General features: G+C 41.9%; 1 protein-coding gene across 5 annotated transcripts in view; it reads right to left on the bottom strand.

The window, feature by feature from the left end:
• ESRRG (estrogen related receptor gamma) overlaps positions 1-23,802 on the bottom strand; it is a 523,236-nt gene that overhangs the window by 201,984 nt on the left and 297,450 nt on the right. For all 5 annotated transcript variants that reach the window (XM_088464267.1, XM_088464263.1, XM_088464266.1 and 2 more), the window contains 2 exons: positions 21,477-21,892; positions 5,334-5,450 (listed from right to left, as the gene is read on the bottom strand). In XM_088464267.1, the coding sequence (XP_088320393.1) occupies positions 5,334-5,450; positions 21,477-21,892 (533 nt within the window). The remainder of the gene's footprint in view (positions 1-5,333; positions 5,451-21,476; positions 21,893-23,802) is intronic.

Raw genomic sequence — 23,802 nt, 5'->3', positions numbered from 1 at the left:
GAATTATTTTCGGCCATTTTTAAAGCTAAACGCATAGAAATTAATCTAATAGGCAGTCGGTTGTGTCTCACGTCACTTGGTGAAGTCACCCGGGGCTCTACCTGTCTAAAAGGTAATTAATGCACATGATCTAAAATCCTGAGTAATTACAGGACACTTTTTTTTTTTTTTTTACTTTTTAATTTTGCAATTGACAAAGAATTCCAGTTATAATAATATTTTTACAGTACATCCCCGCGCTGGACAGAACAGTGTAGGGCCGATGTACAGGACCCTCAAATTTAAGGCCCCCATACATCAGAGATGGATTGCAGCAATCGTGCAATTTGCAATCGATTGTGTATAAAATTTTTTCCCTTTTTCAATCGATTGCAGATTGCAGAATTGCCACAATCGATTGAAAAGGGGGAAAGATTTTTATACACAATTGATTGCAAATTGCACAATTGCTGCAATCAATCTCTGATGTATGGGGGCCTTTAGGCGATACCCATTTACGGTCAGTATTCCCATCACTGCTAGCAGCCGTCTGTCACCCCCTGTTCTCTTAGTCTGAAGGGGGTCAGGGTTATTACCAAATATATGACCAGATTCTTTACATTTTTTTAAATTTAATTTTCACTGACTTTTCTGAGTAACTGCGCAGATTTAAAAAATAGGAACCCTTCATTGGGATGTGCGTTTTTTTTACAAGTTTGTTTTGCAGAGTATTCAATTTATTTATTTGTTTCCACTTTTGCAGACTAATTGGGCCAATTTATCAACATCTGGCGACAGCGATGGTCTTCTATCGTCGCTTATGGTCATCATTTATTTATTAAGATAACGCCAGAGACAACGGAGTGATATTCAGCTACCTAAGCATTACTGGCCTGGGGGTGTAAGGGTTAACTTGCTGCTTCGCTAGGCCAGTCTGTGGGGACATGTGCGTACGTGATCCGTTTTTACGGTTCACGGTCAGAATGCGCAGTGGTACTGAAAGTCCAGACTATTTACACTCATTTACAAACAATAAAATTTAATTATTGCAAAAAAAAAAAAACAATATTGGCCACTGAAAAATGCTTTATTTTAAGAATTACATATTTTTTTTTCATTCATTTTCTTCTGTTACTATTTCTCTGTGACGGCGATAACACAATAAGAATTGTGGCAGTACTTGCACAACCACGATCCTTGCTAAATTGGCGCTATCACCGCTGACACTTGGCGGTCTTGCTCACGGTTCTGTTATGTGTATAAGCTAGATCCCATGATCTCCAGACCAGCCAGTGTACTGAAGTTTATGCAGAAAGAGTTCCCCGGGATTAAATTGAATGTACTATCTGTACTGGCAGCGTTGGTGAGCGGTGTTTGTGCCAGGCCAGGATGCAGCCTCTCACGTTGCACAGCTCTATTTTTTTCTACTAAATAGATTTGAACTGTCAATTTGGAGAACCCACTGAGCCACCAGCATGTACCGAATACTGTGACCAACATGGAGTTTGAAGCAGCAAATGTTATTATAGACTGGTAATTGAATTGAACAGATTTACATTTGAATAGATTTGCAGCCCCGTGATCTCAGACAGTGCCGGGGCCGGGAACGTCTATCTGCCAGCAAAGGTGGATTCTGCTCAGCTCCCAGCTCAATGCAGGTTCACATCCAGCGAGGAGGGGAGAAAACAGCCATCGGGTGACATTCTTCACTGGAAAGCTTTCAAAGTATAAATAAATATATATATATATATATATATATATATTATATATGTATATATACATTTTGTCTACACTAGTGTATATAAACTATGGACTATTCATCAAATGGTGGCGTTACCCGTCGGGACAAAGCACAGCTTTGTACATATGTATTGTACAATTCATGTATTAGAAAGACATCAGGATACTCAGCACTAAACTAACCCAACTCCTCCATCCACTCTCTCGTTTTATTCTCACTTACTCCATAGCATAGGTCTTTAAACCAGAAGATTAAACTAATATTAAATGCATTTAGTTTACATTTTTATTATGCTGCAAAGAGTTTAGAGTCCTGGCTCCTAAGCGAGTCTATGGCCGCGACCCTATGGCTGAGTGGGGCACTGGGCAGACATCTAAGAAGCTGGCATGCGGGTATCCTGTACATTACCAGCTGCGCGTTACCACTTCACTTCCAATATAACTTCTTTTTTTATATGCGGACTTGGCAGAGATCCCCTGTAATAGGGCCGCTATAATAGAGAATAAGGGTACTTCTAGATTGTTATAGTCTAATATCATTCTATGTGTAAGAGATGAATATGCCTAATTTTATCATCAGTCTGTTTCCTTTTTGTGTTACTGGAGTATTTTATCCCAGCACAAGGGAGCAGGTGCTATTGATTCCCCTCTGAATTGGCATCAGATGTTTTTCCTATAGTTTCTGATAGTCACTGGTTTGGGGTGTGTTGTACGTTGCGTTGCGTTTTGTCTGCTTGGACATTGTGTTATGTTGCGCTGTGATCTTTTAGCCTAAGCCTACTTTAATGATACAATAACGCACCCCACGGTATTTATTCCATCCATAGCGCCTATCTCTGATCTCGTCTCAATGAGAGGTCATAAGTAATTCATACGTGCTTAGTCTCCCGGAATTTCTGGTACACGCCCAGATTTGGGTGCGCAATCCAGAGAGGAGCGTGTGATGACAAATCATGTCCTCATGGACCTGTCCTCAGTGACATAATACGACATGGGTCGCAGCGCAACATTGAGCCATCGCTCTGCTTCCGCAGTCGGTGTCGGCTTGCATATTGCGCATACGTAGCCGTTTGCCTCTCGTAAAGCATCTGCGGAAGGATTATACATACGGACTAACGCTACCTCCAGAAGGCGTTACTGACAGTCTAGTAACCTTATTTATAATGGGTGCACACCCTGCGCCCATAGTATTCTTACCTTGTGCCGGCAAGCGGGCCCCTCTTCCTCCCACTCAGCACCATCTTGCCAGTGACATGTTCGGGAAGATGGCACCATGCATTGAAAGCAGAGACACTGGCACTGTTCCACAGCATTTGCTCGCTTGTGCGTATGCGCCATCTTCCCAAACATGTCACTGGGAAGAGGAGGAGGGACCACCATGTCGGCATGGCCTGGGGGGGGGCTGCTCAGAGGAGGGGCCCCCTCGGGCGTTAATAAATAGAAACCTATCAGGGTTGCTTTGTGGTCAAAAATGGAGGAGCCACTGCAAATATCAGGGATGTCTACTGCAATCCCTCTTTCTTAAATTGTGGGCAACCTTAATATTTGGTGGTACCCCCTAAAGACATGAAGCCACCTGCCAAATAACATTCCACACATTTTCTTTAATAGATACGTCCTATACAGTGATGAACACATGGGATAAAGGGCGAAGCGTTGGGGTGAAAGGGATTAAACAATAGGTGGAGGGGAAAAGGGAACAGATGGAAAATGAAAAGGTCAAAAAGGATCTAAAAGATAGGGATCAGAGAGAAGAAAAGTAGGGACTGAACTAGTGAGAGAGAGTAGGAGAATGTAGTCTAAGCCAAAGGTAATTGGACAAGGAGAGGGGTGGAGGGTGGTTGGGTGAGACAGGTGCAGGACGTCAGGGTGGGTACTGGGTACGAGGATGATGGGTTTTAGATGAAGGTCAGAGGGGGCACATCACCACCCTCTCCTGCATTCTGGGTGATTCTGCAGCCCGGGAGGACTAGCAGGGCCCTCTGTCCGCCCATTGCCATGTAGTGTGTGGTCTCAGGCAGTGAGCTGCTGATAGTGGGTGTAGTGACAGGTGCAGGACGTCATGGTGGGTACTGGGTGCGAGGATGATGGGTGTAGTGACAGGTGCAGTATGTCATGGTGGGTACTGGGTGCGAGGATGATGGGTGTAGTGACAGGTGACATGTACAGGTGCATACTATCAGGTAATATTAGGGAGTTAATTGCACAGTTACAAATCATTAGTGAAGTGAATGGAATAAAGACATATATTGTGCACGAGTAGTGTTGGGGTGAGCAGCATATTACAGGGCTGTCCACTAACAGGATAAATAGAATGAAAAATACTATTAGAAACATGTATAGAGGCGCCACTTTGCTGTACACACCTGCTCAGGAAAGCAGAGCGCGGAGGGTGGGGCCATGGGGCGTTACCCCCATCTAAGTTATGTGTTACAGTCGGAATACGCTCACAGATCCACTTATACTAACTTTCTTGTTTTGGATCTCCTAGACCCCCCTCATCCCCCCACCTCATAATTTACAGATATCTTTCAGTATCCGTGAGTTCTCTCTCATCCCTATTTACTAGCAATAATCCTCTGTCTGTCAGGGCTCCGTCCACAATCTGTCTCTGTCACTCTCCCTATACTCTCCCATTGTCTGGCTCTGACACTATTGGATTTCTGCAGCCATCTCGCTGCTCTCACAAGTGACTTAGCTCCAATTAAAAAACAGCTGTTGGGTCTGTGTCAGACTGACAGCCATAAAACCGGAGAAACCTGTTTAATATGAGCAAATCAAATAAACACATTCTTAGACAGCCCAGCGATAAAGCCGTAGAGGACGCGACGCTGCTTCTACCAGGGAATGGAACCCGGGAAATAACTTTTATCATTTAAAAATCCAAACGTAACAATAAAATGACAAAACTGAAGGGTTCTGCTTATAACACGTGTTACTTATGTAATAATACACTGGGGTCTAGTACACATTAGCTGCTAACACATCTCAATGGCTCAAATCTGCATTGAAACCAAAGCCACCAATCAGACATTTGCTTTTATTGTTTAACTTGCACTAGTTAGATACAAGCTAGTCGCTGATTGGCCGCTGTGTATTTTGTGCTGATTTGCATCTTAGAACAATGTACATAAATATCCCCCAGAGCCTTTAACCCTTTAGTAACCAATCTGTTCTTAGCTTTGATCAGTTTAGCCTAAAGCTGATCGCTGCCCTTTGTAGTACATTGTGACAAATATGACTATTACTAAGGACGCAGCAGCGGTCCCATCAACCACTTGTATCAAAACAGTTTTACGGTGGAAAAGTGTTACATATTTAACATGAACATGTCCCAGAAATGGAGAATTGCAGGTGAATTTCCCAGGCAGCAGGAGGCGACAGGCACCCCCAGAAATTCTGTAGATGTACTAAACTACTATTCAGCTGACAAAACCTCTGACGCTTTTATTCCTCTTTTCTGGCAGGAAAAAAAATGATTTAGTCAAACAATAAACATCATGAAACGTTGTCGTATTGTAAACATAAAAGTCTGCAGGATAATTCGCTGTAACTCCCAGCGATCTCCTCGTTCAGTGCGCAGTGATTTATACAGATAGAACATCGCTCCCTACCTTCTTTCAGCATCCCGACTTTCAAACACTTCATGAAACGGCAAGCCTGGCACGACTTGCGCCTGCGCTTTGTGATCTCACATTCATTCGTGGCCGGGCAGCTGTATTCTATGTTTCCTGTTTTGTATAGAAAAATGTAGTTGAAATCATATTTTGCATCCAAAATACAGCTGGAAAGCTGTATACATAATACACAAAAATATAAATATCCGCATTATATCTTGTTACATTATTACAAACAATGTACCCTGATATCGTTACTCATTTTGCTTAGGCAGGTTGTCGCTTCAATATTTAATTAGAACATGTGTAACAGCAAAGAACTATTAACTAATACTCTGTATAACTATTACTCTGTATAATAATACTCTGTATAACTATTACTCTGTATAACTATTACTCTGTATAACTAATACTCTGTATAACTATTACTCAGTATAACTAATACTCTGTATAAATATTACTCTGTATAACTAATACTCTGTATAACTAATACTCTGTATAATAATACTCTGTATAACTATTACTCTGTATAACTATTACTCTGTATAACTAATACTCTGTATAACTATAACTCTGTATAATAAAACTCTGTATAACAATTACTCTGTATAACTATTACTCTGTATAACTAATACTCTGTATAACTAATACTCTGTATAACTATTACTCTGTATAACTAATACTCTGTATAACAATTACTCTGTATAACTAATACTCTGTATAACTATTACTCTGTATAACTATTACTCTGTATAACTAATACTCTGTATAACTATTACTCTGTATAACTATTACTCTATATAACTAATACTCTCTATAACTATTAGTCTGTATAACTAATACTCTGTATAACTATTACTCTGTATAACTAATACTCTGTATAACTATTACTCTGTATAACTAATACTCTGTATAACTATTAGTCTGTATAACTAATACTCTGTATAACTATTACTCTGTATAACTATTACTCTGTATAACTAATATTCTGTATAACTATTACTCTGTATAACTAATACTCTGTATAACTATTACTCTGTATAACTATTACTCTGTATAACTAATACTCTCTATAACTATTAGTCTGTATAACTAATGCTCTGTATAACTATTACTCTGTATAACTACTATTCTGTATAAGTAATACTCTGTATAACTATTAGTCTGTATAACTAATACTCTGTATAACTATTACTCTGTATAACTATTACTCTGTATAACTAATATTTTGTATAACTATTACTCTGTATAACTAATACTCTGTATAACTATTACTCTGTATAACAATTACTCTGTATAACTAATACTCTGTATAACTATTAGTCTGTATAACTAATACTCTGTATAACTATTACTCTGTATAACTATTACTCTGTATAACTAATATTTTGTATAACTATTACTCTGTATAACTAATACTCTGTATAACTATTACTCTGTATAACAATTACTCTGTATAATAATACTCTGTATAACTATTACTCTGTATAACTAATACTCTGTATAACTAATACTCTGTATAACTATAACTCTGTATAATAATACTCTGTATAACAATTACTCTGTATAACTATTACTCTGTATAACTAATACTCTGTATAACTAATACTCTGTATAACTATTACTCTGTATAACTAATACTCTGTATAACTATTACTCTGTATAACTAATACTCTGTATAACTATTACTCTGTATAACTATTACTCTGTATAACTAATACTCTGTATAACTATTACCCTGTATAACTATTACTCTGTATAACTAATACTCTCTATAACTATTAGTCTGTATAACTAATACTCTGTATAACTATTACTCTGTATAACTAATATTCTGTATAACTATTACTCTGTATAACTAATACTCTGTATAACTATTAGTCTGTATAACTAATACTCTGTATAACTATTACTCTGTATAACTATTACTCTGTATAACTAATATTCTGTATAACTATTACTCTGTATAACTAATACTCTGTATAACTATTACTCTGTATAACTAATACTCTGTATAACTATTACTCTGTATAACTATTACTCTGTATAACTAATACTCTCTATAACTATTAGTCTGTATAACTAATACTCTGTATAACTATTACTCTGTATAACTAATATTCTGTATAACTAATATTCTGTATAACTAATACTCTGTATAACTATTAGTCTGTATAACTAATACTCTGTATAACTATTACTCTGTATAACTATTACTCTGTATAACTAATATTTTGTATAACTATTACTCTGTATAACTAATACTCTGTATAACTATTACTCTGTATAACTATTACTCTGTATAACTAATATTCTGTATAACTAATACTCTGTATAACTATTAGTCTGTATAACTAATACTCTGTATAACTATTACTCTGTATAACTATTACTCTGTATAACTAATATTTTGTATAACTATTACTCTGTATAACTAATACTCTGTATAACTAATACTCTGTATAACTATTACTCTGTATAACTATTACTCTGTATAACAATTACTCTGTATAACTAATACTCTGTATAACTATTACTCTGTATAACTAATACTCTGTATAACAATTACTCTGTATAACTAATACTCTGTATAACTAATACTCTGTATAACTATTACTCTGTATAACTAATACTCTGTATAACTATTACTCTGTATAACTATTAGTCTGTATAACTAATACTCTGTATAACTAATACTCTGTATAACTATTACTCTGTATAACTAATACTCTGTATAACTATTACTCTGTATAACTATTAGTCTGTATAACTAATACTCTGTATAACTAATACTCTGTATAACTATTACTCTGTATAACTATTACTTTGTATGACTAATACAGGTTGAGTCTCCCATATCCAAATATTCCGAAATACGGAATATTCCGCAATACGGAATATTTTTAGCATGACTGAGATAATGAAACCTTTACTTTTTGATGGTTCAATGTACACAAACTTTGTTTAAGGCACCAAATTATTAAAAATATTGTATAAAACTACCTTCAGGCTGTGTGTATAAGGTGTATATAAAACATAAATGCATTCTGTGCTTAGATTTGAGTCCCATTCCCAAGATATTTCATTATAATATGCAAATATTCCAAAATACAGAATATTCTGATATCCAAAATACCCCTGGTCTCAAGCATTTTGGATATGGGAGACTCAACCTGTACTCTGTATAACTAATACTCTGTATAACTAATACTCTGTATAACTATTACTCTGTATAAGTATGTTACTTGTAAATCGCAAATTTATAGGCTGGCGATATATAAATAAACGTTAATAAATAATCTTAGAGCTCTGTGAAATGAATACACTCAAAAGACTTTTAAATGGTAAAAGAACTCTGCTGACTTAAAATATCCTTATTATAGTAAGATATAGATTATAATATACAGGACTATACATTGTACGGTATTTCATTTGTTTCGCTAAGCTATTATTTCATTTAATTTTTTTTTGCTAATCATTAAATGTCTTTTTCATACATTTTTCTGTGCATTTTGTTTTTTTTTTTGCCTATTTATAGTAACACATGGAAATAACAGTATATTGCGGTTTATGTTTTGTTATATGTTTATTATCCTCTCTATTTGAAAGTCATTGTTTCAGTGCCTCGGGTACATTAGTTTATTCTTCTTCCCGGCTTGTGCAGGACAGCTGGTGCCCTCTTTGGATAATACACTGAGAACGCTCGCTGGGGGCGGAGGTCAAGCTGTTGGTCCAGACATCTTGGGATAAACAGCATCGTCTCAACTGCTCGTTTGCATATATCCTACTTTACATACCCAATTTAATGGTTAAAAGTTGCAAGTTAAAAGGTTAATAAAGCAGCAACTGTGATTTATTAAAATGTATGTGTCCTGTTACTTGGCGAATGAGGGCTTGAGTAATGCATAGCTCATTTACAGCTGGAACAGAAAGTCTATTTTGCAGGCAGCTTAGCCTCATCTTGCTTACAGAACTCTCCCTACTTTTGTAACCCTTCCCCCTGTGATTAAGTGCATTAGTATCTTAATGAAAATGCATTCTGTTTATTGGTCTCTGGGGAAGGGGGAGGTCAGCACAGTAAGAGCATAAATTGTCAGGAGAGACAGTCACAGCATAATTGCAATCTTACTTCCCCATGTTTGCAGCTCCCAGGGTCCAGCCGTGGCCCCCCATGAAACGTGTGCGCATTTTAGTAATTAGCATAGAGTCTGCCTGGGACCACAGCATTGATGAAATATTTCAGAGTTAATCACACTTTGTAAACACTGATTCATATTGACTTCCTTTCTGCGGACTGATGGCTCCTCATTAAATATCACATTAGCGGATTGCAGGACTGAGTCGAATGCTTGGCTTGTGCTAATTCGACGGAAAGAAATGAAGACGTGCGTTTGTTGAAAATGTGCTAAGTGGCCGTGATAAAGAAGTCTGTCAGCAGTGAAGCACTATAGATAAGAGTGTCACAATTCTCTATATATTGGCATTGTGCTGTAGGGTATTGTGTGATGGTCATGGAACTGGCACATCCCACCTACACGGGACTATGATATCTATTGTGTCACTGACAAATCTGTAGCATCATGGTTAGGATAATAATATTAAGCAAATTACAATGTGCTCCCAAGTATAAGTAATAAATTAATATTTTATATGTAGGCTGGTTACACGCAGAGCCCCCTATCTGCAGAAAAGTCATGATAAATATTTGTACCTAATTATACAAATTCTCACTATATCTATATTAGTGTCAAACTTAGCAGATACGAGAGGGGTAAAAATATATATTACCGTGATAAATTCAACTATTCCAATGTGCAGTTACGATGCCAGCGCTAACTTTGATATTGGCTTCGGAGAACAGCGAATGGCAGCAGCCGGCTACTTTACATCCAATCACGCCAATCATGTATGGACACATTACTATGGAATTTAATAGCACCCTCCTTTTGGAAAGAAAAGCTATGGGGTCGTAATGGAAACCTCCCAAAATGGCCACACATGTGATTAACTAAAACATACGGTATGTGTGGCCCATAGTCGTAACTAGAGTTTTTGGTGCCCTGTGCCAGAAAGAGCATTGGTGCTTCCCTCATTTTTCAAAGGGACATAATGCACCCAAAAAAGGGCCATGTCTTCATGGGGAAGGGCCGGGGAAGAGATAGGGGAGGCCAGGAGATGCTGGGGATAAATAGGGACATAATATAGTGCACCTGAGAGAGGGCCATGGCCTCATGGGGAAGGGCCAGGGAAGAGAAAGGGGAGGCCAGGAGATGCTGGGGATAAATAGGGACATAATATACTGCACCTGAGAGAGGGCCATGGCCTCATGGGGAAGGGTCAGGGAAGACATAGGAGAGGCCAGGAGATGCTGGGGATAAATAGGGACATAATATAGTGCACCTGAGAGAGGGCCATGGCCTCATGGGGAAGGGCCAGGGAAGAGATAGGGGAGGCCAGGAGATGCTGGGGATAAATAGGGACATAATATAGTGCACCTGAGAGAGGGCCATGGTCTCATGGGGAAGGGCCAGGGAAGAGATAGGAGAGGCCAGGACATGCTGGGGATAAATAGGGACATAATATAGTGCACTTGAGAGAGGGCCATGGCCTCATGGGGAAGGGCCAGGGAAGAAATAGGGGAGGCCAGGAGATGCTGGGGATAAATAGGGACATAATATAGTGCACCTGAGAGAGGGCCATGGCCTCATGGGGAAGGGCCAGGGAAGAGATAGGGGAGGCCAGGAGATGCTGGGGATAAATAGAGACATAATATAGTGCACCTGAGAGAGGGCCATGGCCTCATGGGGAAGGGCCAGGGAAGATATAGGGGAGGCCAGGAGATGCTGGGGATAAATAGGGACATAATATAGTGCACCTGAGAGAGGGCCATGGCCTCATGGGGAAGGGCCAGGGAAGAAATAGGGGAGGCCAGGAGATGCTGGGGATAAATAGGGACATAATATAGTGCACCCGAGAGAGGGCCATGGCCTCATGGAGAAGGGCCAGGGAAGAGATAGGGGAGGCCAGGAGATGCTGGGGATAAATAGGGACATAATATAGTGCACCCGAGAGAGGGCCATGGCCTCATGGGGAAGGGCCAGGGAAGAGATAGGGGAGGCCAGGAGATGCTGGGGATAGAGACATAATATAGTGCACCTGAGAGAGGGCCATGGCCTCACGGGGAAGGGCCAGGGAAGAGATAGGGGAGACCAGGAGATGCTGAGGATAAATAGGGACATAATATAGTGCACCTGAGAGAGGGCCATGGCCTCATGGGGAAGGGCCAGGGAAGAGATAGGGGAGACCAGGAGATGCTGGGGATAAATAGGGAGATAATATAGTGCACCTGAGAGAGGGCCATGGCCTCATGGGGAAGGGCCAGGGAAGAGATAGGGGAGGCCAGGAGATGCTGGGGATAAATAGGGACCTAATATAGTGCACCTGAGAGAGGGCCATGGCCTCATGGGGAAGGGCCAGGGAAGAGATAGGGGAGGCCAGGAGATGCTGGGGATAAATAGGGACATAGTATAGTGCACCCGAGAGAGGGCCATGGCCTCATGGGGAAGGGCCAGGGAAGAGATAGGGGAGGCCAGGAGATGCTGGGGATAAATAGGGACATAATATAGTGCACCTGAGAGAGGGCCATGGCCTCATGGGGAAGGGCCAGGGAAGAGATAGGGGAGGCCAGGAGATGCTGAGGATGAAATAAGAGGAAGCTACAAGCAAGAATTATAATAAACAGAAAACTGAAAGGCCCAAACAGCGCCCCCTGACCTGTGGTGCCCTGTGCGATGGCATCGGCCGCACTACCCTAGCTACGGCGCTGGTGTGGCCTAAGGGGCCGGGTTTTCCTATCTAGCTACATTGTCAAGAGACAGGATTGTAGAGCACAGTCCAGGGAGTGCGCGCTCTGCCCCGATATGGGTCAGCTAATGACCCCACCAACACTGAGAACCCATTGGATGAGAATGTCGGCACGTTGCCTGTCATTTTAACAATGTCAACATAACTGTTGAGATTGCGGTGTCGACATTGTCATTGCTGACCTATTGACTACATTTGAATCTGTTGGGATGACTCAGTGCAATGGAAATCTGAATATATGTTACCAGCTTAACTCAGTTTACTACACTGAAATAAGATAGAGAAAGTATATTTGTGAGCTTCTATGTATAATTATTAGGGATGAGCGGGTTCGGTTCCCTGAGAACCGAACCCACCCGAACTTCGGGGATCCGGGGCGATCCGAGCCCAAGCTCGGATCTCCCTGTCTGCCCCGGATCCCTCTCCCGAGGCAAAACCTCGAGATCTGCTGTCGGATCTCGAGGTTTTGCCTCGAGCGGCCATTTAAAAAAAAATGCCTTTGCCTTTAATGGGCAAAGTGCTGATTGGCTGACAGAGCCGTCTGTCACGGCTCTCAGCCAATCAGCATTATGGTGCTCATTTGCATGTAGCACGGACTCGTGAGATCCGTGCTACATGCATCTGTGTGATTGACAGTGACACAGAGCACAGATGGGTCAGTGAGACCCGTCTGTGCTGCTGTGTATTTCAATGACACAGATGCACGCACGGACCAGGAGATCCGTGCTACTTGCATCTGTGTCATTGACACAGAGCACTAACGGGTCCGTGAGACCCGTCTGTGCTGCTGTGGTAAATAAAAAAAAAAAACCTGTGTAAAAAGAGAAAAAAATGGCGTCCTCCCCCCCAAAAAAAGAGCAACCAGCCCCGGGCATTAGTGACCCAGTGCTGGGTGTGCTTAAATACAGGGGACAAACGACATAGGGGTCCCCTGTACTTAAACACAACCAGCACCGGGCTAGTCAGAACCAGAGCTGGTTGCCAAAATACGGGGGACAAACGACGTAGGGGTCCCCCGTATTCTGCGCAACCAGCTCTGGGCTCTGATCCGGTCCTGGTTCTGGAAATACAGGGGAAAAAAATGAGTAGGGTTCCCCTGTATGTTCCAGAACCAGCACTGGACTTTTTCTAGCGGGGGGCTGATGCCACAGCCAGGGGAGCCCTTTCACCGGGCCCCCCAGCCGCAGCATCAGCCCTGACCGCTAGTCAGTCCAGGCCGGGGATCCCTGGAGAGCTGGGGACCCCCCCAATAAAGGGGTCACCCTCTCCAGGGCACCCCAGGCCCAGGCTGATAGCCCGGGGCTATCCCCGCCACCCCTGGTGGCGGTGGGTGGCGGGTTGATTGTGTGGTGTGGTGTAAATAAAGAATATCAAACATTGTCTTTACAAGTAGAACTGCAAGTCCCAGCAAGCCTGCCCCGCATGCTGGTACTTGGAGAACCACAAGTACCAGCATGCAGGGCATTAAGGGCCCACTAGTACCTGTAGTTCACCTGTAAAAAAATGTTTAAAAAAAACACAGGACACACACACCGTGACAGTATAAGTTTATTAAACATACATACACACACACACACACACACACATGTACACATACTCACCTATGTAACCCTGTAGCATCGGTCCACTTGTCCGGTAAAGTATCCATAGGGGACCTGTGAAAAAAAACATACTCACCATCTCCTATGCGAGGTTCTGTCCTCTTCGTTCCAAAGTAGGCATCCCCGGACTTGGCAAAAAAAAAAAAACGAAAACGCGATCCACGAACTTAGTACCGTTCTATAGAACGGTACTTCCCGAATGAGAGCTTAGCGGCGGGGTATCACCATGGAAACCCCGCTGCTAAGCGTTCATTGGCTGAGAGAGGCCATCTCCCGTCTCTCTCAGCCAATGAACGGCTCCCTCCATTGTAGTCAATGCTGGGAGCCGCAAGGTTATTAAAGTTTACCCTGCGGTTCCCACCATTGACTACAATGGAGGGAGCCGTTCATTGGCTGAGAGACGGGAGATGACCTCTCTCAGCCAATGAACGCTTAGCAGCGGGGTTTCCATGGTGATACCCCGCCGCTAAGCTCTCATTCGGGAAGTACCGTTCTATAGAACGGTACTAAGTTCGTGGATCGCGTTTTCGTTTTTTTTTTTTGCCAAGTCCGGGGATGCCTACTTTGGAACGAAGAGGACAGAACCTCGCATAGGAGATGGTGAGTATGTTTTTTTTCACAGGTCCCCTAGGGATACTTTACCGGACAAGTGGACCGATGCTACAGGTTACATAGGTGAGTATGTGTACATGTGTGTGTGTGTATGTATGTTTAATAAACTTATACTGTCACGGTGTGTGTGTCCTGTGTTTTTTTAAACATTTTTTTTACAGGTGAACTACAGGTACTAGTGGGCCCTTAATGCCCTGCATGCTGGTACTTGTGGTTCTCCAAGTACCAGCATGCGGGGCAGGCTAGCTGGGACTTGCAGTTCTACTTGTAAAGACAATGTTTGATATTCTTTATTTACACCACACCACACAATCAACCCGCCACCCACCGCCACCAGGGGTGGCGGGGATAGCCCCGGGCTATCAGCCTGGGCCTGGGGTGCCCTGGAGAGGGTGACCCCTTTATTGGGGGGGTCCCCAGCTCTCCAGGGATCCCCGGCCTGGGCTGACTAGCGGTCAGGGTTGATGCTGCGGCTGGGGGGCCCGGTGAAAGGGCTCCCCTGGCTGTGGCATCAGCCCCCCGCTAGAAAAAGTCCAGTGCTGGTTCTGGAACATACAGGGGAACCCTACTCATTTTTTGTCCCCTATATTTCCAGAACCAGGACCGGATCAGAGCCCAGAGCTGGTTGCGCAGAATACAAGGGACCCCTACGTCGTTTGTCCCCCGTATTTTGGCAACCAGCGCTGGTTCTGACTAGCCCGGTGCTGGTTGTGCTTAAGTACAGGGGACCCCTACGTCGTTTGTCCCCTGTATTTAAGCACACCCAGCACTGGGTTACTAATGCCCGGGGCTGGTTGCTCTTTTTTGGGGGGGTGCACGCCATTTTTTTCTTTTTTTACACAGGTTTTTTTTTTTTTTTTTACCACAGCAGCACAGACGGGTCTCACGGACCTGTCATTGCTCTGTGCCAATCACACAGATGCATGTAGCACGGATCTCCCGGGTTCGTGCTACATGCAAATGGGCACCATAACGCTGATTGGCTTCCTGTCTGCCACTGCAGTGCCACTCCTAGATGGGCCACGTGTTTGTGCCGCCCCCTTGTGTCGCTTAGCATAGTCATCCAGCTTCCTCGGTACAACCTTTTGGCCTAAAAACAATATTGTGAGGTGTTCAGAATAGAGTGGAAATGAGTGGAAATTAATGTTATTGGGGTTATTAATAGCGTAGGAACAAAAAAAGGCCCATTTATGTGATTTTAGCGGGTTTTTTTTATTTTTTAAGAAAAAATCCAGATCCAAAACACAAAACCCAGAACCCAAAACACGGAAGGGTGGTTTTGGCAAAACCAATCCAGATCCAAAACACGAAGAAAGATCCAGATCCAAAACCAAAACACAAAACACGAAAAGTGTCCGGTGCACACCCCTAATAATTATACAGTATGTTATATTGCTGTGGGGAAAGAAGACTTCTGATATTAAATCATTCAGCCATTACTTGTACTAGAGCACACCCTGGGCTGTGTATATCATTAGATACTTGGGGATATATTATTATTATTACACCTAGTGAATCACACATGCATTTCAGGATCAAAAAAAAAATTATAATTTCCAATTCCCTAACAAAATTTACTCTAATGTAACATGAAAAAAATATCTGGCCATTCGCAGACCCAGATGAGGTTGGGTAGGGACAGATGGTTAACTGGGCACGTTGTATGAGCTTGCGGTACGCCTATCTCCCTCCATGGGTGCAGATGAATCTGTGCTTTGAAGTGAACAAAACCAACATGGTCGCTGCGGTCTAACCTGGGAGGACAGAAATGATAGAACAATCTGAAATAAACCTTGGCGAGAGCGTCAGTAAGATATAACAGCGCTGCGCTCGTCTTGCTAATGTACAACTAACGCTTTGTGGAATAAGTTTGTTTGCGAGATATTTTGCTGGGTTATTGGCTGATAGATTGTTACACTCCGCTGGCTGATAGTCACAGGTCCAGGCAAAGCTCCGCACTCCCGTGCCAGGACATCATTTCTACGTTCCTAGTGGCAAACTAACGGAGTTTTACAGCTGGCATGGGATCGCTGCAAAATGTATATTAGTAAAATGTTTCAAAACACAAATCTGGACATTTAATCGCCCGCAGCGTGTGTCATTAGTGGCTGTGTCTAAAGTTTTTGAAAGGTGTTGTTCCAATATTTTTTGTTTTTAAACAATCGTGTATAATAGAATTATCCTTTGCTACTACTAGTAAACTATCAACTCATTAGTTACTTTAAATCCTACTCATGTGATATACGGAAAATCATGCCGCTTATCTCATTAATGTTTTCATGTCCTGTCGCTTTCTGACTTATTCCCATTGTAAAATTTTAATACCCATATGCCATAAATGCGTTACGCTGCTCGTCAGACGAAGTGCTGATGCTAAAACCTGTGTGAGAAATGTCTTGTTATTGTTCTGTTAATGAGATTAGAAAAATTAACGCTTAGGAGAGACACTGAGTGGATGGAGTAGTTACACAGCGGCGCGAGGGTCATCCTGGTAACGTGTTAGCCGAATGGGCATTTCGGTAGCTTACGGCAGTGATAAAGTCATTCCGGGAGAATTGGTGAAACTGGGATTTGGATTTATGTTTGCAAAGATCCTTAAAAACAGGGTTATTATTAGAGACTGGCGCTGACCCCCCGTGTTTTGGTTTTGGATCTGGGATTTAAAAAAAAAAAAAATGTGTAAAAAGTTTTTAAAAACAGCTAAATTCATGTAATTTTTGCAATATCAACCTCGAAATTTGGATTTAAAACCCGAATTCTGAACCACGGGAAGATCAGACACGCGGCTCTTATCTGTCCAGATTCACGTAAATTCGGGTGGATTCAGATTTCTGGAGAACCGAGCGCACATCTCTAATTATAATGAGGAACAATTTATTAAATTTACTTTTTATATCATTTGTCTTTTTTTTCCCAATTACTTTAGTAACTGCCATTTTTTTTTGTACTGTAAAATGTGCAATTTGCTGTCGTCACTGAAAATTAATTTTCATTTATTTTAATTTATTCATTTATCAAAATTTCATTTGGAGAGGTAAATAATATCTATATCATATTCATTGGGGTTTTATTTTGGGACATTTAGTGCTTTACTTTGGTACCATAGTTGTGTATAGATCGTTTTAATTGTTACCCAATATACAGAGAGAAAAAACTGGGAAACACACTTCTTACAGTACCTAAGGCTCCCCTTACTCACAGTTACAATTTGTTCCATATAAAGTGCTTATCGTCTGTTGGGTTGTTTCATTATTTTATTTCATTTTTGTAACCTTGTTTTCTTTTTTTGTTATAGCATGTGTTAGCAGGTAGCAGCGACAATAAGATCTACATCAGTGGCTCCTATGTCTGAGGTAACTCCCAACGTAGATTCTGGGCTTTATATACGAAGCATCGGCTTTCGAAAAGGCTCCGTTTCCCGGCGGGTTGAAGGTGAAAATTGAAAACAGCACTCGCAGTCCGTGTAAAGACTGGCGTGCTTTATAATGACTGCGGTGGCACTTTACATTTTCACCTCCAACCCACCGAGAAACAGAGTCCTCTGTGCCATTGGAAGCCAAAACAAAATGAGAAAAAGTTCTAAAACAGAAAACCTGCATTGGTGATGACACTGTACTCATAGCTTTGGCGCTGAGACTAACCACTAGGTTGGCATCTGTAGCAAAAGTCTGGGCTTGAAGGGCAGTCATATTTGATCATTCACGAAGTGACGCCAAACGTAGGTCATGGTAAGTCTTATTGCCACTCTGGATAACAAGTAAAATGTTATCATAATACACAAAAGATGCAAGGTTTAGTTTTATCTACTCCCCGTTGTAATGGAAAGTGGCTAATGTTTGCCGTGGGTCGGCCTTAGCCAGGTACCCTTATACATACACACAGGCTGACAAACATTGCTGAAGTGCATTATATGTAAACAATGATTAATGAGAAGGTAAGAGACCTACATAGTTTATCAAGGAGGGTGACTAGGAATTCAAACACTATTCCCGTAAAATGAAGTTAGCAGAGAAATGGTAATAAACATAATGAAATCTAATAATCTGACTATAAAATTATAATATTCCCATTATTGTCTCCACATGACCCTTTTTACCATTGTATCTATGTATTGAACTTGACCTCTACATAATGTAATTATTTTACCCTAGTTATAATGTATCTCAAGTTTATCTTTGTCACAATAAGCCCATCTTCTTATACGACTGTTTTATATGCCGACATATGTCCGTAATTGACTTGTAGCCCAGCATGGTCCCTATTCCTCAGCAAAGTCCATGTTTCATCTTTTTAACTTATTTTTCCACTTATGTCTCTGCTTTATTTCCCAATGTGCCCTCCTGTATGACAAAGTGACCAAGAAGACAGACAACAAATGTGTCCATTGATTTATCCAACTTTGTCTGTCTTAGTGAACCACACTACAAGACTCATTGTTCTCTGTCTTCTTGGTGCACCACACCACAAGACTCATTGCTCTCTGTCTTCTTGGTGCACCACACTACAAGACTCATTGTTCTCTGTCTTCTTGGTGCACCACACTACAAGACTCATTGTTCTCTGTCTTCTTGGTGCACCACACTACAAGACTCATTGTTCTCTGTCTTCTTGGTGCACCACACTACAAGACTCATTGTTCTCTGTCTTCTTGGTGCACCACACTACTGAGCTCATTGTTCTCTGACTTCTTGGTGCACCACACTACAGGGCTCATTGTTCTCTATCTTCTTGGTGCACCACACCACAAGACTCATTGTTCTCTGTCTTCTTGGTGCACCACACTACAAGACTCATTGTTCTCTGTCTTCTTGGTCCACCACACTACAGGACTCATTGTTCTCTGTCTTCTTGGTGGACTGGACTACTGGGCTCATTGTTCTCTGTCTTCTTGTTGCACCACACTACTGTGCTCATTGTTCTCTGTCTTCTTGGTGCACCACACTACTGTGCGCATTGTTCTCTGTCTTCTTGGTGCACCACACTACAGGACTCATTGTTCTCTGTCTTCTTGTGCATCACACTACAGGACTCGTTGTTCTCTGTCTTCTTGGTGCATCACACTACAGGACTCATTGTTCTCTGTCTTCTTAGTGCACCACACTACAGGGCTCATTGTTCTCTGTCTTCTTGGTGCACCACACTACAGGACTCACTGTAATCTGTCTTCTTGTTGCATCACACTACTAGGTTCATTGTTCTCTATCTTCTTGGTGCACCACACTACAGGACTCATTGTTCTCTGACTTCTTGGTGCACCACACTACTGGGCTCATTGTTCTCTGTTTTCTTGGTGCACCGCACTACAGGATTCATTGTTCTCTGTCCTCTTGGTGCACTGGGCTACTGGGCTCATTGTTCTCCAACTTCTTGATGCACCACACTACTAGGTTCATTGTTATCTTTCTTCTTGGTACACCACACTACTGGGATCATTGTTCTCTGACTTCTTGGTACACCACACTACTGGGATCTTTGTTCTCTGACTTCTTGGTGCGCCACACTACAGGACTCATTGTTCTCTGTCTTCTTGGTGCACCACACTACGGGACTCATTGTTCTTTGTGCACCACACTACTGGGCTCATTGTTCTCTGACTTCTTGGTGCACCACACTACAGGACTCATTGTTCTTTGTTTTTTTTGGAACACCAGACCACTAGGTTCATTGTTCTCTGTCTTCTTGGTGCACCAGACTACTGGGCTCATTGTTCTCTGTCTTCTTGGTGCACCACACTACTGGGCTCATTGTTCTTTGTCTTCTTAGTGCACCACACTACTTGACTCCTTGTTCTCTGACTTCTTGGTGCACCACACTACAGGGCTCATTGTTCTCTGCCTTCTTGGTGCACCACACTACAGGACTCATTGTTCTCTGCCTTCTTGGTGCACCACACTACAGGACTCATTGTTCTCTGCCTTCTTGGTGCACCACACTACTGGGCTCATTGTTCTTTGTCTTCTTAGTGCACCACACTACTGGACTCCTTGTTCTCTGACTTCTTGGTGCACCACACTCTTGGGCTCATTTTTTTTTGTCGTCTTGGTGCACCACACTACTGAGCTCCTTGTTCTCGGTCATCTTGATACATCACATTATTAGAATTATTTGTTCTCTGTCTTCTTGGTCAATTAATTGTTTGAGAATTCAGTGGTATTACTGTTACAAAATATATGAAGGGGAAACTATTTATGTATAAGTGATGTTTAGGCCTTTGGTGTATATATGATTAGAATAATATTTTTGTGGTGCAGGGTTAATTCTTGTGTTTTCTGGAAAACCTCCACATGTGCCAGTGTAGGGCTAAAAACAGGTTAATTTTGTTAGTGTTGCTGACATTTTAAAGGCTTGCTTTACATTTTTTGCATAATTACAAAATTCAAAATATAACGATTGATTTTATGCTTCAACTAGTAGAAATCAGTTTTGAGTTTGATGGCTGAAGCATCTGAGTGAACCGATTGGAGAGTTGTGCTTGACCGTTGGACATGAGAGTGTCATTATATATGATGTATGGTGCCTATCTCTCCATGTTTAGCTGGTAATATATGTGCCATGTCCGAATTATTTTTAATCTAATTTTATGAGGTACTTACATATATATTTATTGGAATGCAGATTAAGTTTGGAATGGTAGAAAGGATATGAGCAGTGTGCATACTCTTGTAAGTATTGTGGAATCTTTTACAACCTTGAGTTCTAGTTTAAAATGAATATATAAATGAATGAAACAGAGCCCAATGCTAAATGCTACAAGTTTGAGAATATTTTGAACATCCTACAGTAGGTGACAGTATCTCAATTCTGAAGTTTAACACTACAAATTTACTGTAAGTAGCATAATATGGTTATTATAGAATAGAAAATTTGTGAAACTTTAAGCTTGATAGATACATCTGATTCCACAGGCTTGATGATCATAAAAACATGGCCTCTTTGGAAAATGACCTAAAACAGCAAATATGTCTTGTGGATGTAAATACGGAAGGTTATTGAGCATCTAAAAATCATGGCTTTATTAGTTCTATTGGCTCTATAAATTCTTATAAAAGAAACAGGCACCAACCTTGAATTGTCCTTTTGAAAAAAGCCTTACATGCCTCGCATGAAGCCACCCCATAATGGTAACCCGATGCAATGTCACCACACACCAGACACAGTCTTTTAGGCATTGCATTGAGCATGTATTCACATTTGGTTTGTGATTCTTCAGCAATGGTGCTGGAGCAGTCATCGTATCTTTTCCTGACAGGCCCATTGCCACCAAGACCCGTAGCTGATGGGTACAAGGGTGGAGAGTCAAGTCCATTCTGGTGCCCGTTCATTGTGGAACTGTAGCTCCCACTGGCGTCTGATGAGCCACCTGGACTGTGGTGGTTGATACTGTCCGTCAGGGAAGCTGGGCTTGAGGGTTCCGTCTTGATGTATGACGAACAGCTTGAATCAATGTGTCGATCTTTGCTTGACATTCTGCAGAGAAGCCTGCATGGTAACAAGGAGAGAAGAAGAAAGAGAAGGCTCCGTTTAATAAAAGAAAGCTTCCCGTTCTGTAAGATTGCTCTGTAGGGGCTAAACGCTGCACATCACTCATTCATCAGTCAATAACTCTTGTTGTACATGAAGGTAATCAGCATAAGGCCATGACAGAGATTTAGCAATGTTACAGACAGGCAGTAAACAAAAACTTTAAAACGCCCCAATCCCCTTTCCCCAAGGTGAGGCTGCTTGTCAATAGGCAAAATTGTACATGTGAAATGTAGAGTACGCTGATCCTATTATGCTGGTGATTTAACCAAATAAAAAAAAATTGAAATGGAAAGGTGCAGAAAAAAGATGTTACATTTGTATGTAGATGATCAACTAAATTTGAAATGACTAACAGTATCTCTCCCATGCAGAGGCTGATGGGTAATAATTACAGAAGTATGGAGATGGCTGTGGAATGGTTTTTGACCATTATCGTACAATAAGATCACTGTTTCCTTCTTTACCCTATGTGAGAGCAGAAACCCTCGCGATGTGGCCTCTGACGTCACCGCAATGTCTGGCTGGCACATCGCTACGTATTACATCAGACAGTATTATAATTATAATCATTTTGTTGTGCACCTCTATGGGGAGAATGAAGAATGAGCAAATTTACAGTTCCTATATCTGACCTTTCTGGGGGCACTTCTGGAGGAATTTCCCACTGGAAATTACACACTGGGCCTGATTCAGAGCTGAACGCTCTGACCAGAGCGCTCGCTCTGAATCAGGGCCCTCCTACCTTTTTTTGGAGCTTTTTTTGGAGCGTCCTCATGGACGCTCGCATAGCTGTGGGTTACCACCCACAGCTATAGCGAGCGTCCGTGATGATGGTCGCGATGGTCTTGACCATCGCGACCATTGGGCTTGCGATGGAGACCCTGCGGTAGGGTCTCGCTGCTGCAAGCCCTGGAGTGATGTTGGCTCTATCAGAGCCAAAATCACTCCCACTGACATCACTAGTGATGTCAGTGGGCCGGCTTGAGACGGTAGGTGTTCCCATGGGAACGCCTCCATCTGGCAGGCACATCCCCCAGCACGCCCACCAAAGGGGGCATGCTGTCAATCAACATCGACAGCACGCCCCCTTTGGTGTGAGACCCGGAGCGATGGAGAGCCCGTCGCTCGCCGGGTCTCGCGCATGCGCATGACGGAGCTCCCTCCGTCGTGCTCATAAGCAGTGGGGGAACATCAACCCGCTTGCGAGCGTACTGCCGCTCACGAGCGGGTCTGAATGACTCCCACTGTCTCCTGCCACCGGGGGACAGGGAATTAACAATTGGCAGAAGCACAGTAAAGATTTCTTTTCATTCTTGAAATTATGTATCAAAATTAAATAGACAATGATTAATTACTAGTTATATATTTAAATGAATTAATCAATTATTCTTTTGTATTTCAAACTTTTACTTTTGCCTCCCCCTATATTTTAACTTGTGATTGGTTCCCCAGCCCCCCCCCCAACCCTCCCACATTTAAAGGTGATTAACTTAAAAGGTTGGCTTATTTAGTGTAACATACAGGTTGCATGTAGCAGAGCCTTTACACATGTAGCAGAGCCTTTACACATGTAGCAGACCCTTTACACATGTAGCAGACCCTTTACACATGTAGCAGAGCCTTTATGCATGTAGCAGACCCTTTACACATGTAGCAGAGCCTTTACACATGTAGCAGAGCCTTTACACATGTAGCAGACCCTTTACACATGTAGCAGAGCCTTTATGCATGTAGCAGACCCTTTACACATGTAGCAGAGCCTTTACACATGTAGCAGATAACTTTACACATGTAGCAGACCCTTTACACATGTAGCAGAGCCTTTACACATGTAGCAGATAACTTTACACATGTAGCAGACCCTT

This window comes from Taudactylus pleione, unplaced genomic scaffold (assembly GCF_031769625.1).
Source record: "Taudactylus pleione unplaced genomic scaffold, aTauple2 ptg001624l, whole genome shotgun sequence".
NCBI lineage: Eukaryota > Metazoa > Chordata > Amphibia > Anura > Myobatrachidae > Taudactylus > Taudactylus pleione.
Note: the sequence above shows the minus strand (reverse complement) of the source record. Positions and strands in the feature narration are given on the sequence as shown.